This window comes from Pezoporus flaviventris, unplaced genomic scaffold, assembly GCF_033815535.1.
Source record: "Pezoporus flaviventris isolate CSIRO_AGI_PZ_B2104156 unplaced genomic scaffold, CSIRO_AGI_Pfla_v1 ptg000029l, whole genome shotgun sequence".
In the NCBI taxonomy this organism is placed as follows: Eukaryota; Metazoa; Chordata; class Aves; order Psittaciformes; family Psittacidae; genus Pezoporus; species Pezoporus flaviventris.
This window is the reverse complement of record NW_026892577.1, coordinates 16,349,974-16,363,564: the sequence shown is the minus strand read 5'-3', so window position 1 is coordinate 16,363,564 and position 13,591 is coordinate 16,349,974. Positions and strand designations below refer to the sequence as shown.

At 39.8% G+C, this 13,591-nt stretch overlaps 1 protein-coding gene across 4 annotated transcripts in view; it reads right to left on the bottom strand.

Moving 5' to 3' along the window:
- The window catches only part of FRMPD2 (FERM and PDZ domain containing 2), a 62,842-nt gene that overhangs the window by 9,503 nt on the left and 39,748 nt on the right, over positions 1-13,591 (bottom strand). For 3 of the 4 annotated variants that reach the window (XM_061459266.1, XM_061459267.1, XM_061459265.1), the window contains 7 exons: positions 11,485-11,571; positions 11,010-11,074; positions 7,396-7,557; positions 6,319-6,490; positions 4,450-4,526; positions 2,326-2,411; positions 577-692 (listed from right to left, as the gene is read on the bottom strand). In XM_061459266.1, coding sequence (XP_061315250.1) covers positions 577-692; positions 2,326-2,411; positions 4,450-4,526; positions 6,319-6,490; positions 7,396-7,557; positions 11,010-11,074; positions 11,485-11,571 — 765 coding nt within the window. The remainder of the gene's footprint in view (positions 1-576; positions 693-2,325; positions 2,412-4,449; positions 4,527-6,318; positions 6,491-7,395; positions 7,558-11,009; positions 11,075-11,484; positions 11,572-13,591) is intronic. The other variant, XM_061459268.1, reaches the window with a different exon arrangement.

Sequence of the window (13,591 nt, the reverse complement as noted above, 5' to 3'; positions counted from 1 at the left end):
GAAGTTGCTCAAATTAATGCAAGAACTTTCTTTTCCTCTTTTTTGCTCAGTTTACAGCTCAGTTACACCTGATTGAGTCTAATCAAGGTATTCAGAGATTTTCCTTTGAGGAGGAAGGACATGATATGGAGCATGGGAAAAAAAAACAACAACAACAAAAAAAAAACAAAATAAAAACACACACACACAAAAAAATAAAAAATAAAAAATTTGCTCATCCTTTTGAAACTGGGGTGCCAGAGCAGAGATGCTTTGAGCAGTGGTGAGTGGGTGATGGCCAGCACAGCTGCCCTCCCTGAATTCAACTAACTACATTCAGACTCGTGTTCCTTCCTTCCTCCTGTTCCCCAAAAGAGCTGGAGAGCTCCTGATGTAGGCCTTCTTCTTGCAGATGTTTCAAAGGTTTGATGGCCTTCATATGTATCATGGTAAAAATTGTGTCCTGAGTGCTCTGGTCTTTGAGACACAAAGAGCAAATACTTAGCTTATATATAAGTGATTAGTGTTGTTCTGACTGTACATATACAGAGGAGCTGGCCTGTAATGTTAAAAGAACAGAAATTTTTGCATGGTTACTTCTAGGTAGAACAGAAATCCTGTAGGGCATATCATTGTCTTCATCATTCTGGTTGTCTGCCACAGGCTGCTGAGTCTCTCTTCTGCAGCCTTCACATTCGGCATATTTCTGTAACCTGTAAAACAGCATCAGTTGAATGGGCTTACAGAAGCAGCAGAAACTTTTATAGTTTGGGGTTTTTTTAATCTATTTTTTATCACTTTTAACTTTCTTAAGCAACTATTTTTAAGAATTAGCATGAACTCCAAAGAGCATAAATCCAAGGAGTAATAGCATAGTGAAGAGTAGTGTTTGGAAGTAAGGTTTGTCACAGTTGCAGACAATTTTTCATGTATGATATTTTTCAGTTGTTAGGCAGCCATACCTATATAGGCTTTGCTTGTTACTGTTGCCTAAAGTATTTAGAAAATTTTGGAGCTCTTAAATATGTTTTGGTAGAAGACATGCATACAATCCAGAATACATCTATAATGGTGTGCAGAATGGGTCAGATGTTCTTCTACTGGCTAACTCTGGTACCCGCAGACCTAACATTTAACTATGTTAGCAGGCTTAAGCATATCAGAGTCTTGCATTGTACTATCCTCAGTGTGATAATAATATATAATGTTAGAAACAGTAGAAAGTACACTTAAGAGGGAGAATAAGATAATAAATAGCAGCTTTCTGAATATCAGTAACCATTGCAGCTGTGCATGTTCAAGTTACACAAGGCTTTTGCAAGTAGCAAAAGGAACACTGGAAAGTACTGGTAGTAAAAAGATTCAGATTACATGACAGGGGCCAGAAAACCATCCTATTTGCAAAACAATCAGAAGACATACTTGTTATATATGATAACTTTGTGTTAGTCATAGATGCATTTATGCATCTTGCCCACAGAGCAAGATAATTTAATAATAATCATACCTAATTGCCTGGTATATGACAAGATAATGTTATATTAGCAATGAGGTAATAGCAAGGGACACTGAGCCTCTGTTCATATGGATGTTCTTACATGCAGATGCTCTCAAACCATCTTGCAGCTCTGCAAGCAGGTGAGTTAGGGAAGATTTTCATCCCTAATTGGTTGGCCAAATATTGTTCTTACAAAATGTTAAGTTTTCTCACAAAATTTAAGTAAATATTTAGTCTTTTTTCCAATTTATGCGGGTTGTAAGTGATAAAGAAAATAGTCATGTTTCATCTATGCCATGTCATTTTAATAGACAAAACTTCCCGTGTCTTATCAACTTTGGTTTCCCATTGTACTGTGAATTTCAAATTTGAAGTAAAATTCTTCTCTTCCTGTAGCATGTACTTTCTTTGGAGTAACAGTCTCAAATTATCCTGACTCTCGGATGTCTAGAGTTCAAAATCTGGATTGCTACAGGCATAACAGCACAAGGTCCAGCCCAGGCTGCAAGTGCTGCTCAGAAGACTTAGTAGAACCCACAGGTACCCTCCCCACAGCAACGTGATAGTGGTACCACTGTTCTCTCTCCTCCTCAGCTAGAAAAGCTAAAGCTAGCTTAGGCATGTCTGCATGAGCTGTTAGAGCTAGAAGCCTGTGTTTCATTTAATAGTTGCATGGAAGCTGTTTAGCATTTCTTACTGCAGATGGAGCTGTATTCCAATAGAACTGTATTTCTGTCATTTCGGACACATGGGTGCATTTGCACTCCATATTAGGACAGTTCTGGAAATAAAAGATAAATTAGTCGTACTATTTATTTTAATAGTTTTAATTCATTTGAAAGACTTACCTGTCTGAAATGTTACCGATTATATCCTTACAGTCTCGTCCAGACAGCTGACCTTGCAGAAGCAAATTGTGTGTGCTATCTAGATCCTACAGGTTTAAAATATGAAAAAGCTGTGAAAAATCAGTACATAGAAACATCAAGCAAGTAGTTACTTTCATTGACATTGTTTCTTATATCTGTAAAAATGTGTCCTTCAGTCAGGAATGGAAGGGAAAACAGAATAGTTTCCACTTTCAGAAGAAAGTATGCAACTTCGATTCAGCATTGTAGTATCTACTAGGAGTAAGAAGCCACTAGGTGTAAAAAGTATTTGTGAGTTTCATAACAATACAGTCTTCACAATCCCTACAACTTAGTATTAATGACTAAACTTTGAAAAGTTTCATGTTAGTCATATCCTCCCCAATCTCATAAAGAAAATGCAGTCACAGGAATCGTGAGTCACACTGTATTCTTCACCTCCTTAGCTCTTAGTGGGAGAAAGCACCACTGTCTGAGATGGAATTGTTGGTAATAATTTCCTTTTTCTATCTCAGACACAATGATGCCAGCTGGTAGAAGCTGGGTGCAGCTGCTCTACTGAAGAAGCCCTCAACTAACAGAGAAGGCAGACCCTTGATCACCCTCCATATGCAGGAGAAGTGATAATATTGGTGGCTGGTTTTCCATCCTAGAGAATTATAAATGGATTCTGCATTTAAATAGTGATTCAGGACATCTGCATCTGCATCATGTTTGTGGAAGTGGCTCCTTCTGAGTTGAAACCCTTGATAGATAATGATTTAAATTCTAGTTCAGTGGTGTTTCCTTTTCTTTCCCTCCTTAATATTCCAGATGTACTCAGAGTACTGTGACATGTTATACAGTATAAACTACTGAATGCCCCACAGAATCTTAATGGTAGCTTCCACTTGCATCTTATTTTCTTACTTTTGTGCTTGTACTTTCCCATTAGAACAGGGAAATTCATGGCTGCCTATTTAATAATGAATTAAATTACCCAGTTTCTGCACCTACTAACTGCATTGATTGGAGAATGCTGTATAGATTTTTTTTTTTTCTATTTGCTAAGGAAAGGTATCTTACTGCTGCTTTTTTGCATCTGTGATTTTTTTCAATGGGTTGTCATTTTCAGAGTCTACATCTTTAGAGTAGATGGCAGCTGTGCTCTATAAAGTAAAGCATAAATAGTTTCTATTCACAGGAAACAGCTAAAGGCAAGCTTGAAATAAGCATGTGTCATGCTTAACTAGATAGACTTTACTACATGCTTAAAACTACATTTGTGCATTAACACTTTGCTAACTTGGGGATCTAATAAGGAAACTGTAACCTTAGTACTATCTCCTATTTTTTATTTCATTTTTTATTTCCTGGGTGTACTTCTTTGTCAAAATATAGGCATGACCTTGTTTTGATATTACATTTCATCAATCTCTTAACAGTTTAGTTCAACACCCATTCCAACAGAGTACTTAAAACTTCCTCAAACAAATTCCTTTTAAAAGTTTTCTCATCTTATTCACATCAATGATTTCTTCCATTTTTCTTTTCTAGTTTGATTATTTTGGTTTATTTGTTGCGGATGATAAAAAGACCTACATTTCTCACATTTCCTGAGTAGTGGTTTTACAGTTGTAAACTTAGAAATAATAGATGCTGTAAAATTTGATGTGGAACGTCTCACAGGACTTAGTAAGATTCAAAAACATGAACATGTTTGAAGAAGTTTGGGACCCTTGGAGTTACGAATATTTATAGAAGACAGTTGAATAGAAATCTTCTAAAGTGTATTTTTTTAAAAAACTGAAAGAATGGTAAAATTAATTTATCATTCATTCCAGTGTTAAAAAGTACAAGAATTAGACTTGCATATGCAGCCTTCCACTTCCCCCTTCCCCTTTTTAGGGTATATATATTATACTAATTATATGCTCTTATCTCAGTGGAACCCCCTGACACATTCAAATGTTAGCAGTTCCCATCATTGTAGCACACTTCCCTCACCCTAATACTTTCTTGTTAAGAAGGTGTGGTTCTTGCCTGCATTGAAGCAAACCCATTTTGTAAACAAACGTGAGTACGTTGCCTGATAACTTCTAGAAGCCTGATTCAGATTTTTACCTTGGTACACATCTGGTTGGATTCTTCTTCCTTGAAAGTGAGAACAGGCTGAGCTCGCAGGCTTCCCTCTGCACTATCTGAACACCAGAAAACAAAATCAAAACAAAATCCCTACGAAGCATGAAAATATAGTCATTTCTTCTGTGCCACGCACACCAGAGGACTTCAACCTTGGAAAAAGCACTGAGATACATTGCCAGAAACTGGCATGGAATATCCCTTTCATGGATGCTCTGAGAGGGTTAGTACAACACAGATATTATATATCACCACTGAAGAAGCCAGCATAATTCAGGTTGCCAGAAGATACACTGAAGAGACCCCTGTATCAATAGCAGTTAAAAAAACTGAAACAGAATTTAATTCTGCCCTCTCTAATCCAGCCCATTCCTAAAGCCCAAATACCATGGATGAACTTTAATGCCAGTGCTTCTATAATACCACTGGGTTTTGCTGGTCCAGGAAAACAATTTAAACTTTCCAGCAACTGTGTAATTCACCAGTGTCGTGAGATGCAAATAAATGTGCCCACAACTAATTCCTTGAATTTGCAGAGCTGGAGAAAAGGCTAGTCTTACTGAAGTGAATGGGAATAATTCCACAGACCTTAATAGAGCAAGAGCTCCAATCAGCCTTTTTATAATTGGCTATCCTTACTTTATTTATTTATTTATTTATTTTCATTATTAACCCCCAGAAACTAGAATAGAGATGGGCCAGTGAACATCCTCCTTTGAAATTGGTGCTGATCATAGCTTTTACATCCTTATGGAAAAGCTTTGCTCTTGAAACTCAGAGGCAGCTTCCAGTAAGTGAAGGAGTATCCAGTGCTTAAGACACTGGCTAGAAGTTCAAGATGATTAGGTTCAGTCTAATAGATACTGAAAAAACTGAGATCTTTGAACCCTATGGAGCAGCTGCTGGCTAACAGCAGAATTGCCTAAAATACCTCTACAGGCAAGTTCGCATCAGTAAAGCTGACTAGATGCATAAATGTTTGCTCTAAAATATGTCAAAACCGCAGTCAGCTCAGCATCTCTTCCTCATCAGCTGAGGAGAAAGTAAATATCAATGACACTAGCTTCTTGCCTACAAAGATTTGAAACAAAGCCTCCAATTTGTAACTGATGAGCTAGAAGGTATATTAAGAAGGAATTATATATTCTTCCCACTGAATTTTCTCCTCAGTGTTCAAGGAAATAGGTGGTTGAGGTATATAAACCCATAATCTGTTGTTAATAGTATGTCCATCCTTCCACTCACAGCTTTAATTAGTATTTTGATTTTGAATGTTCATTAGAGCAGAGTCTGCAGCATAAGCTTTTTTCTATTTGAGTTAGTCAGCTGTGCGAGTTTTGCCCTGTGCACATTGATGTGCTCTCAAATTAGTAGCAATCAATCTGGGAGCCAAGGCTTCTGGGTTTGCACACACACAGAAAGGAGAGGAGCTGTTTGTCAGGTAGAACTGATGCTTCCTAGAGATAAGGTAAGAGTGCTGGGGTGTGAAATTTATGGGAAATGTGTTTTAGCAGCTGGGTCAATAACTGGCTGTGATTCCATCAGTGAGTTGAATAAAACTGGGTAAAATCAGACCAGGAGCCTCCATGACTTAAAAATAAAAGCTGAGTTAAAGGTTCTGTGAGGGTCTTGCAGCTTTGCTTCCACTATTTCTAGACTTAAAACTGACGCTTGGGCATTCCTTCCCTATGGTCCTATGTCTTGAGTAGCTTATCCAGAGCTGCAGATGAGGATGAAGAATGTGTTTGTATGTGAAGCTATGAATCAGGACTAACTGTAAAGTTTGTACTGTTGAACCCAGGCAACACATAATCTCACTTTACTGTCTACTGAGTGGATGTAGCTGCTTACCAGGCCCTGCTTTTGTGTTTGGAGGCGAAGGTATACTCTCACTTTGGTTGCCTGAATAAGCCCAATGCAAAGCCATCCTTCGGCACACAGTGAGTTGAACAGTGCCTTGAGCCTTGCGCAGCAAATCTGTAACTGTTTGGCGTGGCAGGCCAGACACAAAAGTCTCATTCACCTGAAAAAATACAATGATATATACTTCCAGGTTCCTGTAACAGAAATGTTTTTTAATCGCATTAATCTGCATTGAGCACTTTGCACTTCATGTGTCCTCATCCCCTCCCACTTTAGTAACTTGCTTGATCCTCTCCTGTGTACTTCTTTATACCATGATTGCCAGCAGTACAGCACAAAAGTGTAGTCTGCACCTCTTCTGAGACACTAGGAGGGCATTGTTCCCCCCATAATTCAGATGGAAGATGAAGGAGAGATGGAAGTAAATGAAAAATAGAAAAGCAAACAGAACTACTGAAACTCCTGGAGGGGGAGGAAAAAATAATTTGGGGTAAAAATAAAACTCAAACACCCCCCAAAAATCCAAAACATGATTTACATTAAGAGATGGTTAAATAGTAAGATTTTAATTAAAGATTCAAAAGTTCTAATTCCAGTGCTTTTTGCTTGTCTTGGTAATACCTGACTGGCACTGATGATAGATTCCTCCCAGTATCCTCTTGGTTAGCTGTTATATGCATGCTTGGTCAGTTAACTCTTCCTTCCCTGATTTTTTTCATGTGTAACCATGTGTAATCCTCACTGTGCACAGTTACACTACAGAGTGATTGCACTTTGTCACTTGCCCTGCTGTTCTGGGTTTGCTTCTCTGCTGGAATAGCCAACAGCCACCTCCAGCTGTAGAGAGGCCCAGTCCCAAAGGAAGCTGAATGTTAGGCGAGGGATGGAGGTTAGGGAGGCAGAACAGCCGTCTGACCCTCAGAAGCTGAGGGGCACGATCTTCTACATATTACTGTGCCAAGCAGCCCCAGATTTCCAACCTGTGCAGCCTTTATACTGAACAGAATGCTGATCATAGAATACCTAGAGAAATTGTAGGCCAAAACAATGAAGAACAAGCAGTACCTTAAGCAGGATGTCACCAACTTGAAGCCTTCCATCTGTGTCTGCAATGCTGTCTGGGCTGATGGCCTTTATTAGGATAGCCCTGCCATTTCTTCCACCTACAAGTGCAAATCCTAGGCTTCCATTTTCTGCTTTTTCCAGCTCAATCTTAATAATGAAGTCCTACAATAGACAAGGGTGTAGTCTTAAGTGGAGTTTAGTTAGGGCTATGCTTTTTTTGCATTTTTAATACTGAATAATCCAATTATGCTTCACAGTCCTCACTCAGTTATGTAGATTATGGGATATATCCTTCTCCTGAATAGGTATATAGAGCTTCCATATATTAAAATAGCAGCTGCATGTATGTATCAGAATGAAAATAGTACATACTTATTTCCAAAATCCTTTTCAATAATTGCTGGAGGGGAAAATAACCTCTTAATAGCAAGGAAAAACTTACTTTTGTAATCCTTTTATAACATCTCAAATACATCACCTTCACTGACAAACAAGTCACTCTTCTCTCCAGCATGATGGTAATGCAGTACATAGAATCATAGAATGGTTAGGGTTGGAAAGGACCTTAAGATCATCTACTTCAAACCCCCCTGCCATGGGCAGGGACACGTTTCACTAAATCGTATCACCCAAGGCCTTGTCCAACCTGGTCTTGAACACTGCCAGGGATGGAGCATTCACAACCTCCCTGGGCAACCCATTCCATTGCCTCACCACCCTCACAGGAAAGAATTTCCTCCTTATATCCAATCTAAACTTCCCCTGTTTAAGTTTTAACCCGTTACCCCTTGTCCTGTCACTACAGTCTCTAATGAAGAGTCCCTCCCCAGCATCCCTATAGGCCCCCTTCAGATACTGGAAGGCTGCTATGAGGTCTCCACGCAGCCTTCTCTTCTCCAGGCTGAACAGCCCCAACTTTCTCAGCCTGTCTTCATATGGGAGGTGCTCCAGTCCCCTGATCATCCTCATGGCCCTCCTCTGGACTTGTTCCAACAGTTCCAAGTCCTTTTTATGTTGAGGACACCCGAACTGCACACAATACTCCAAGTGAGGTCTCACAAGAGCAGAGTAGAGGGGCAGGATCACCTCTTTCGACCTGCTGGTCATGCTCCTTTTGATGCAGCCCAGGATAAGGTTGGCTTTCTGGGCTGCAAGCACACTTAAGCCAGCTCATGTTCATTTTCTCATCAACCAACACCCCCAAGTCTTTCTCCACAGGGCTGCTCTGAATCTCTTCTTTGTCCAACCTGTAGCTGTGCCTGGGATTGCTCCGACCCAGCTGTAGGACCTTGCACTTGGCATGGTTAAACTTCATGAGGTTGGCATCAGCCCACCTCACAAGCGTGTCAAGGTCCCTCTGGATGGCATTCCTTCCCTCCAGCGTATCAACCGAACCACACAGCTTGGTGTCATCAGCAAACTTGCTGAGGGTGCACTCAATCCCACTGTCCATGTCAGTGACAAAGATGTTGAACAAGACCGGTCCCAACACCGATCCCTGACGGACACCACTCATTACTGGTCTCCAGCTGGACATTGAGCCATTGACCACAACTCTTTGTGTGAGGCCATCCAGCCAGTTCTTTATCCACCGAGTGGTCCATCCATCAAATTGAAGTCTCTCCAATTTAGAGACAACGATGTCGTGTGGGACAGTGTCGAATGCTTCACACAAGTCCAGGTAGATGACATCAACTGCTCTACCCCTGTCCATCAGCTCTGTAGCCCCATCATAGAAGGCCACCAAATTGGTCAAGCAGGATTTCCCCTTAGTGAAGCCATGCTGGCTGTCACCAAGCACCTTGTTGATTTTCATGTGCCTTAGCATGCCTTGCAGGAGAATCTGCTCCAAGATCTTGCCAGGCACAGAGGTGAGACTGACTGGTCTGGAATTCTCCGGGTCATCCATTTTCCCCTTCTTGAAAATGGGGGTTATATTTCCCTTTTTCCAGTCATCGGGAACTTCACCTGACTACCATGATTTCTCAAATATGATGGCCAGTGGCTTAGCAACTTCATTTGCCAGCTCCTTCAGGACCCACGGATGGATTTCATCAGGACCCACGGACTTGTGCACGTTCAGATTTTTAAGATGTTCTCGAACCAGATCCTCTCCTACAGTGGGCCCAAGGTCTTCATTCTCACAGTCCCTGTGTCTACCTTCCGAGACTTGGGTGGTTTGGTCAGAGCCTTTGCCAGTGAAGACCGAGGCAAAGAAGTCATTCAGAACCTCAGCCTTCTCCAAATCCGGGGTAGCCGGTTCTCCTGAGAGCTTCCTTAGAGGGCATACGTTGTCCCTAGTCTGCTTTTTATTTGCTATGTACCCATAGAATCCCTTCCCGTTATCCTTAATATCCCTAGCTCAGTTTAATTCTAACTGGGCCTTGGCTTTCCTAACCTGGTCCCTAGCTTCCCAGACAACATCTCTGTACTCTTCCCAGGACACCTGTCCTTGCTTCCACTTTTTATAAGCCTCTTTTTTCAACTGAATTTTCCCCAGCAGCTCCTTATCCATCCAAGGAGGTCTCCTGGCCCTCCTGCTGCACTTCCTTCTAGTTGGGATGCAACACTCCTGAGCTTGTAGCAGGTGATCCTTACATCCTCCATTATTTTATTATTCTATATTGCAAATCTTAAACTTGCAACCCCAACATACCTATCTGTTTGGCTTTAGCGTTTCATTCAGTTTTAAAATAAGCTGCTTTCTTAGGGTCAAATATTATGTCAGAAATAGCAGCAACCTAGAAATATTTATGACTTGCAGCATGACTTGTTCCAGTGTTGCAAATGTCACCATCAGAAATTATTTTAGCATGTTGAACAGATAAACCATCATGGATTAAATGGTGCAGAAGAAGCAGTAATAGTGATGACTTAATCAAAAGTAAGAAAATAGTTTCCATTTTTCTGCCAGGTTGGAGGTCTAATTTTAGCAAGAGAGCAGCCTTTTGCAAACCACAGTCTAGAGAAAACTAGTAAATCAATTCCCATGAAATATCAGTCCCAATGTGGGCAATTTCACTTCCATGTAATGTTATTTTCCACATTTTTGCACAAACAGAAGTGGTGCTTGCACTTGTAAGAATTTTGAAGCATTGTGTGTTGAGCATGGAAATTCTTTTTTTGAAGAGCACACATGTATTTTAAGAAGTCATCATTTCAAAAATGGCATTAATTTTGATAAATTCAACCGTTAGGGCTTATGTCAATACTGCAGAATACTCCAAAGGTTTTGAGTAATTTTACACTCTTTTCAAATGCCCCCATCTGAGAATTTCAGAATGAAATATATTAAGTGAGATTACAAAAATTGTTGTGGAAAATATTTTGCAATTACAGTTGCACTTATTTGCCCTAGATTCCACGATATCATACGCTGAAAAACAGTAATAGAAGAGCCTAACTCCAGGAGTATTCAAGGCAGTCTAGTCCATGAAGATTGAAGGAATTCAATACTTCACAGGACACTCTCCAAATGCATTATATTCACATTTTCAGAGAAACTGGAGAGGAATCAAATACTGTTGAAATATCACTGTTGAAAAAAAAATCTCACTCCATATAGCTCACTTCACTTGACGGACCATGTCACACTTGATAAACTTGTCACTTACCTTACATTCTGGAGAATCAGGAGTGTTTTGCTCAGCATCACAGTTTGTTTCCTCCAAATGTTTCTCTGTGAAAAAGCAGTGGCAGCAGTATAACTCTCAAAATCATATTCAGAGGCGTAATAAAACATTTTCTACTTGACATGTAAAATACAAAAAAAAAAATAAAATTTGAGGATATATGTGGGCTTACACTCCTGAACTGCAAACAACTTTCTGTGCATTATCGTGTAGACTTGTTATGTCCCAGTGAGCAGGTTCCAAAACAAGCTTTAAAAGCTGCATGTTATAGGGTCAGACACTCTAGATGGATGACAGGTAATGTATAAATGTGCTCTGAAAAGCTGAGGGAGGCAGTTTTGTTTATGAAGAATTAATCTTTCCCAGGTGTGGCCAGTACCACCTAGAGACTCATTTTCTTTCAAAGAGAAGGCACGTAATTTTACAAACCCTAATTGAAAAATACTGAGTTCCTTACCATGTTGATGCAGCAGATGCTGTTCTTGGGAATTCAGGTTTTCATCTGAGAAAGAAATATTGGCTTTCTCTGTCTCAGCAGGTGGCCCTAAAAGCACACATGTAGGTTTGTTCTGACAGGCCTCCTGCTAACCTTCATATACACAGTGGAATGTAAACTCTTTCCTTAGATTATTAAACAAAGAATCAATATCCAGTATTGACACTACATGAGGCAGTTTGAGACACTTACTACTGCGTTATTAAGTTTGCCAGTTTGCACAGTAATATAAACAATTCTGTCACGAATTGCAGAGATGTTGCATCTCAGTCATTGCTATTTTGAAAATTGTAACAACAATCAGAGATCAGACTGAGTTGTTCGAGACATGTGGCAATGATCAGGCAGAGGAAGAAGCAGGGCATTTTAGTGTCTGAACAGACAGATATGTAAGAAAAAAATGTGCATTTCTTGGCACTCCCACCTCTAGCCACCCAGCCGCAGTTTTGGGATTTTGCTTTATCATCTTGGTGATCTTCGTTGTTTTCCAAAAAGTATTCTTCAATGTATGAATTATAGAAAATGTAGCAATAGGACAAGGGGTAATGGGTTTCAAAACAAACAGGAGAAGTTCAGACTAGATATAAGGAAGAAGGAATCAATACTGGTGGCCTCATAGCAGCCTTCCAGTATCCGAAGGGGGCCTACAAGGATGCCAGAGAGAGGCTGTTTATCAGGGAATGTAGCAATAGGACAAGGGGTAATGGGTTTCAACTTAAACAGGGGAAGTTCAGGTTAGATATAAGGAAGAAGTTCTTTACTGTGCAGGTGGTGAGGCACTGGAATGGGATGCCCAAGGAAGTGGTGAATGCCCCATCCCTGGCAATATTTAAGGCCAGGTTGAACAGAGTCTTTGGCAACATGGTCTAGGTTGAGGCATCCCTGCCCATGGCAGGGGGGTTGGAACTAGATGATCTTAAGGTCCTTTCCAACCCTAACTGTTCTTTGATTCTGTAAGTTTTCTGCTGGTTTTAAAGGAAAAAAAGAGCTCCCTGTTGCATTTGCAATTTTAGTATGCATTTTTGTGATTGAGAGTCTATCAAATGAAGAGTTGTTTCCTTAACTGCAAATTGTTATGGATTTTCTATAAATCTATGAAAGATGATAGAACAGAACACAAAATACCAAATTACTATAGATTTAAGTGCCTTAGAAAAGTGAAGAATCTTGTTCTATAAGAGAGGTGGGTAACTGTACTATTGTAGAGTTCATAAATCTGTATCACAGGTGGATCAAATCTGGTAACCTATTTTGCAGGTGTCTTGAGAAATCTCAAAATATGCAAAGCTCATGGCGCGAGGATGTGTAAGCAAGGTCCTATCAGGATATGCTTTTACCATGTTTTAGCTATACCACAGGAACTGAGAGCACATGTAACTTTAGCTGTAGAAAATTCAAAGAAGCTTGTTCTTCAGTAAATTAAATAAACTGCTTCAGATTATAAAAGCAAACACATGACTAGTTGTTTTACGGTCGGAAACCTGTAACTAGCTTGACTTAGAATAATTTCTTCAGGTAGTCAGATGCTAGTATTAAGATGAGTGTAGGCATACAAGTAATTCTGTTCCAGGGGTACTTTTTCAGGTCATCTTAAAAAAAAAAAAAAATCTCTTAAAAAAAATATCAGATATTGAGTCAAGTAAATGAAACTGAAGGTCAGGCCTGACTTAAAACTGCAGCCAAATGTACACTGGAAAGTATGACTCGCATTGGTAAGGCACTTTCTGTGCAGTGATGTAGATGCGATACCTATCCTTCCATCTGATGGTGCAGATGCAACCTCTGCTTGCTGAGTTTCCTTCTACTGCTGCAGCAGTTCTGGTCATGTCTTTGCAGTGCAGATGATTACTGTAGTTTTGTGTTAGTTACAGTATTAAATATACTCTAGGAATGCTGTTATATTAACTAAGGGATATTGGTGCTGCCTGTTTCTGATTTTCTATAGATTTACTGATAGCAGTTTAAAAAGTTGGAAAGTTGGTCTAGATGATGAAGTAGTGGCTCATATTAAATAGTTTCAATCAAACCAGATGTTGAAATACAACCACTTAAAATTCCCTTTTAATAT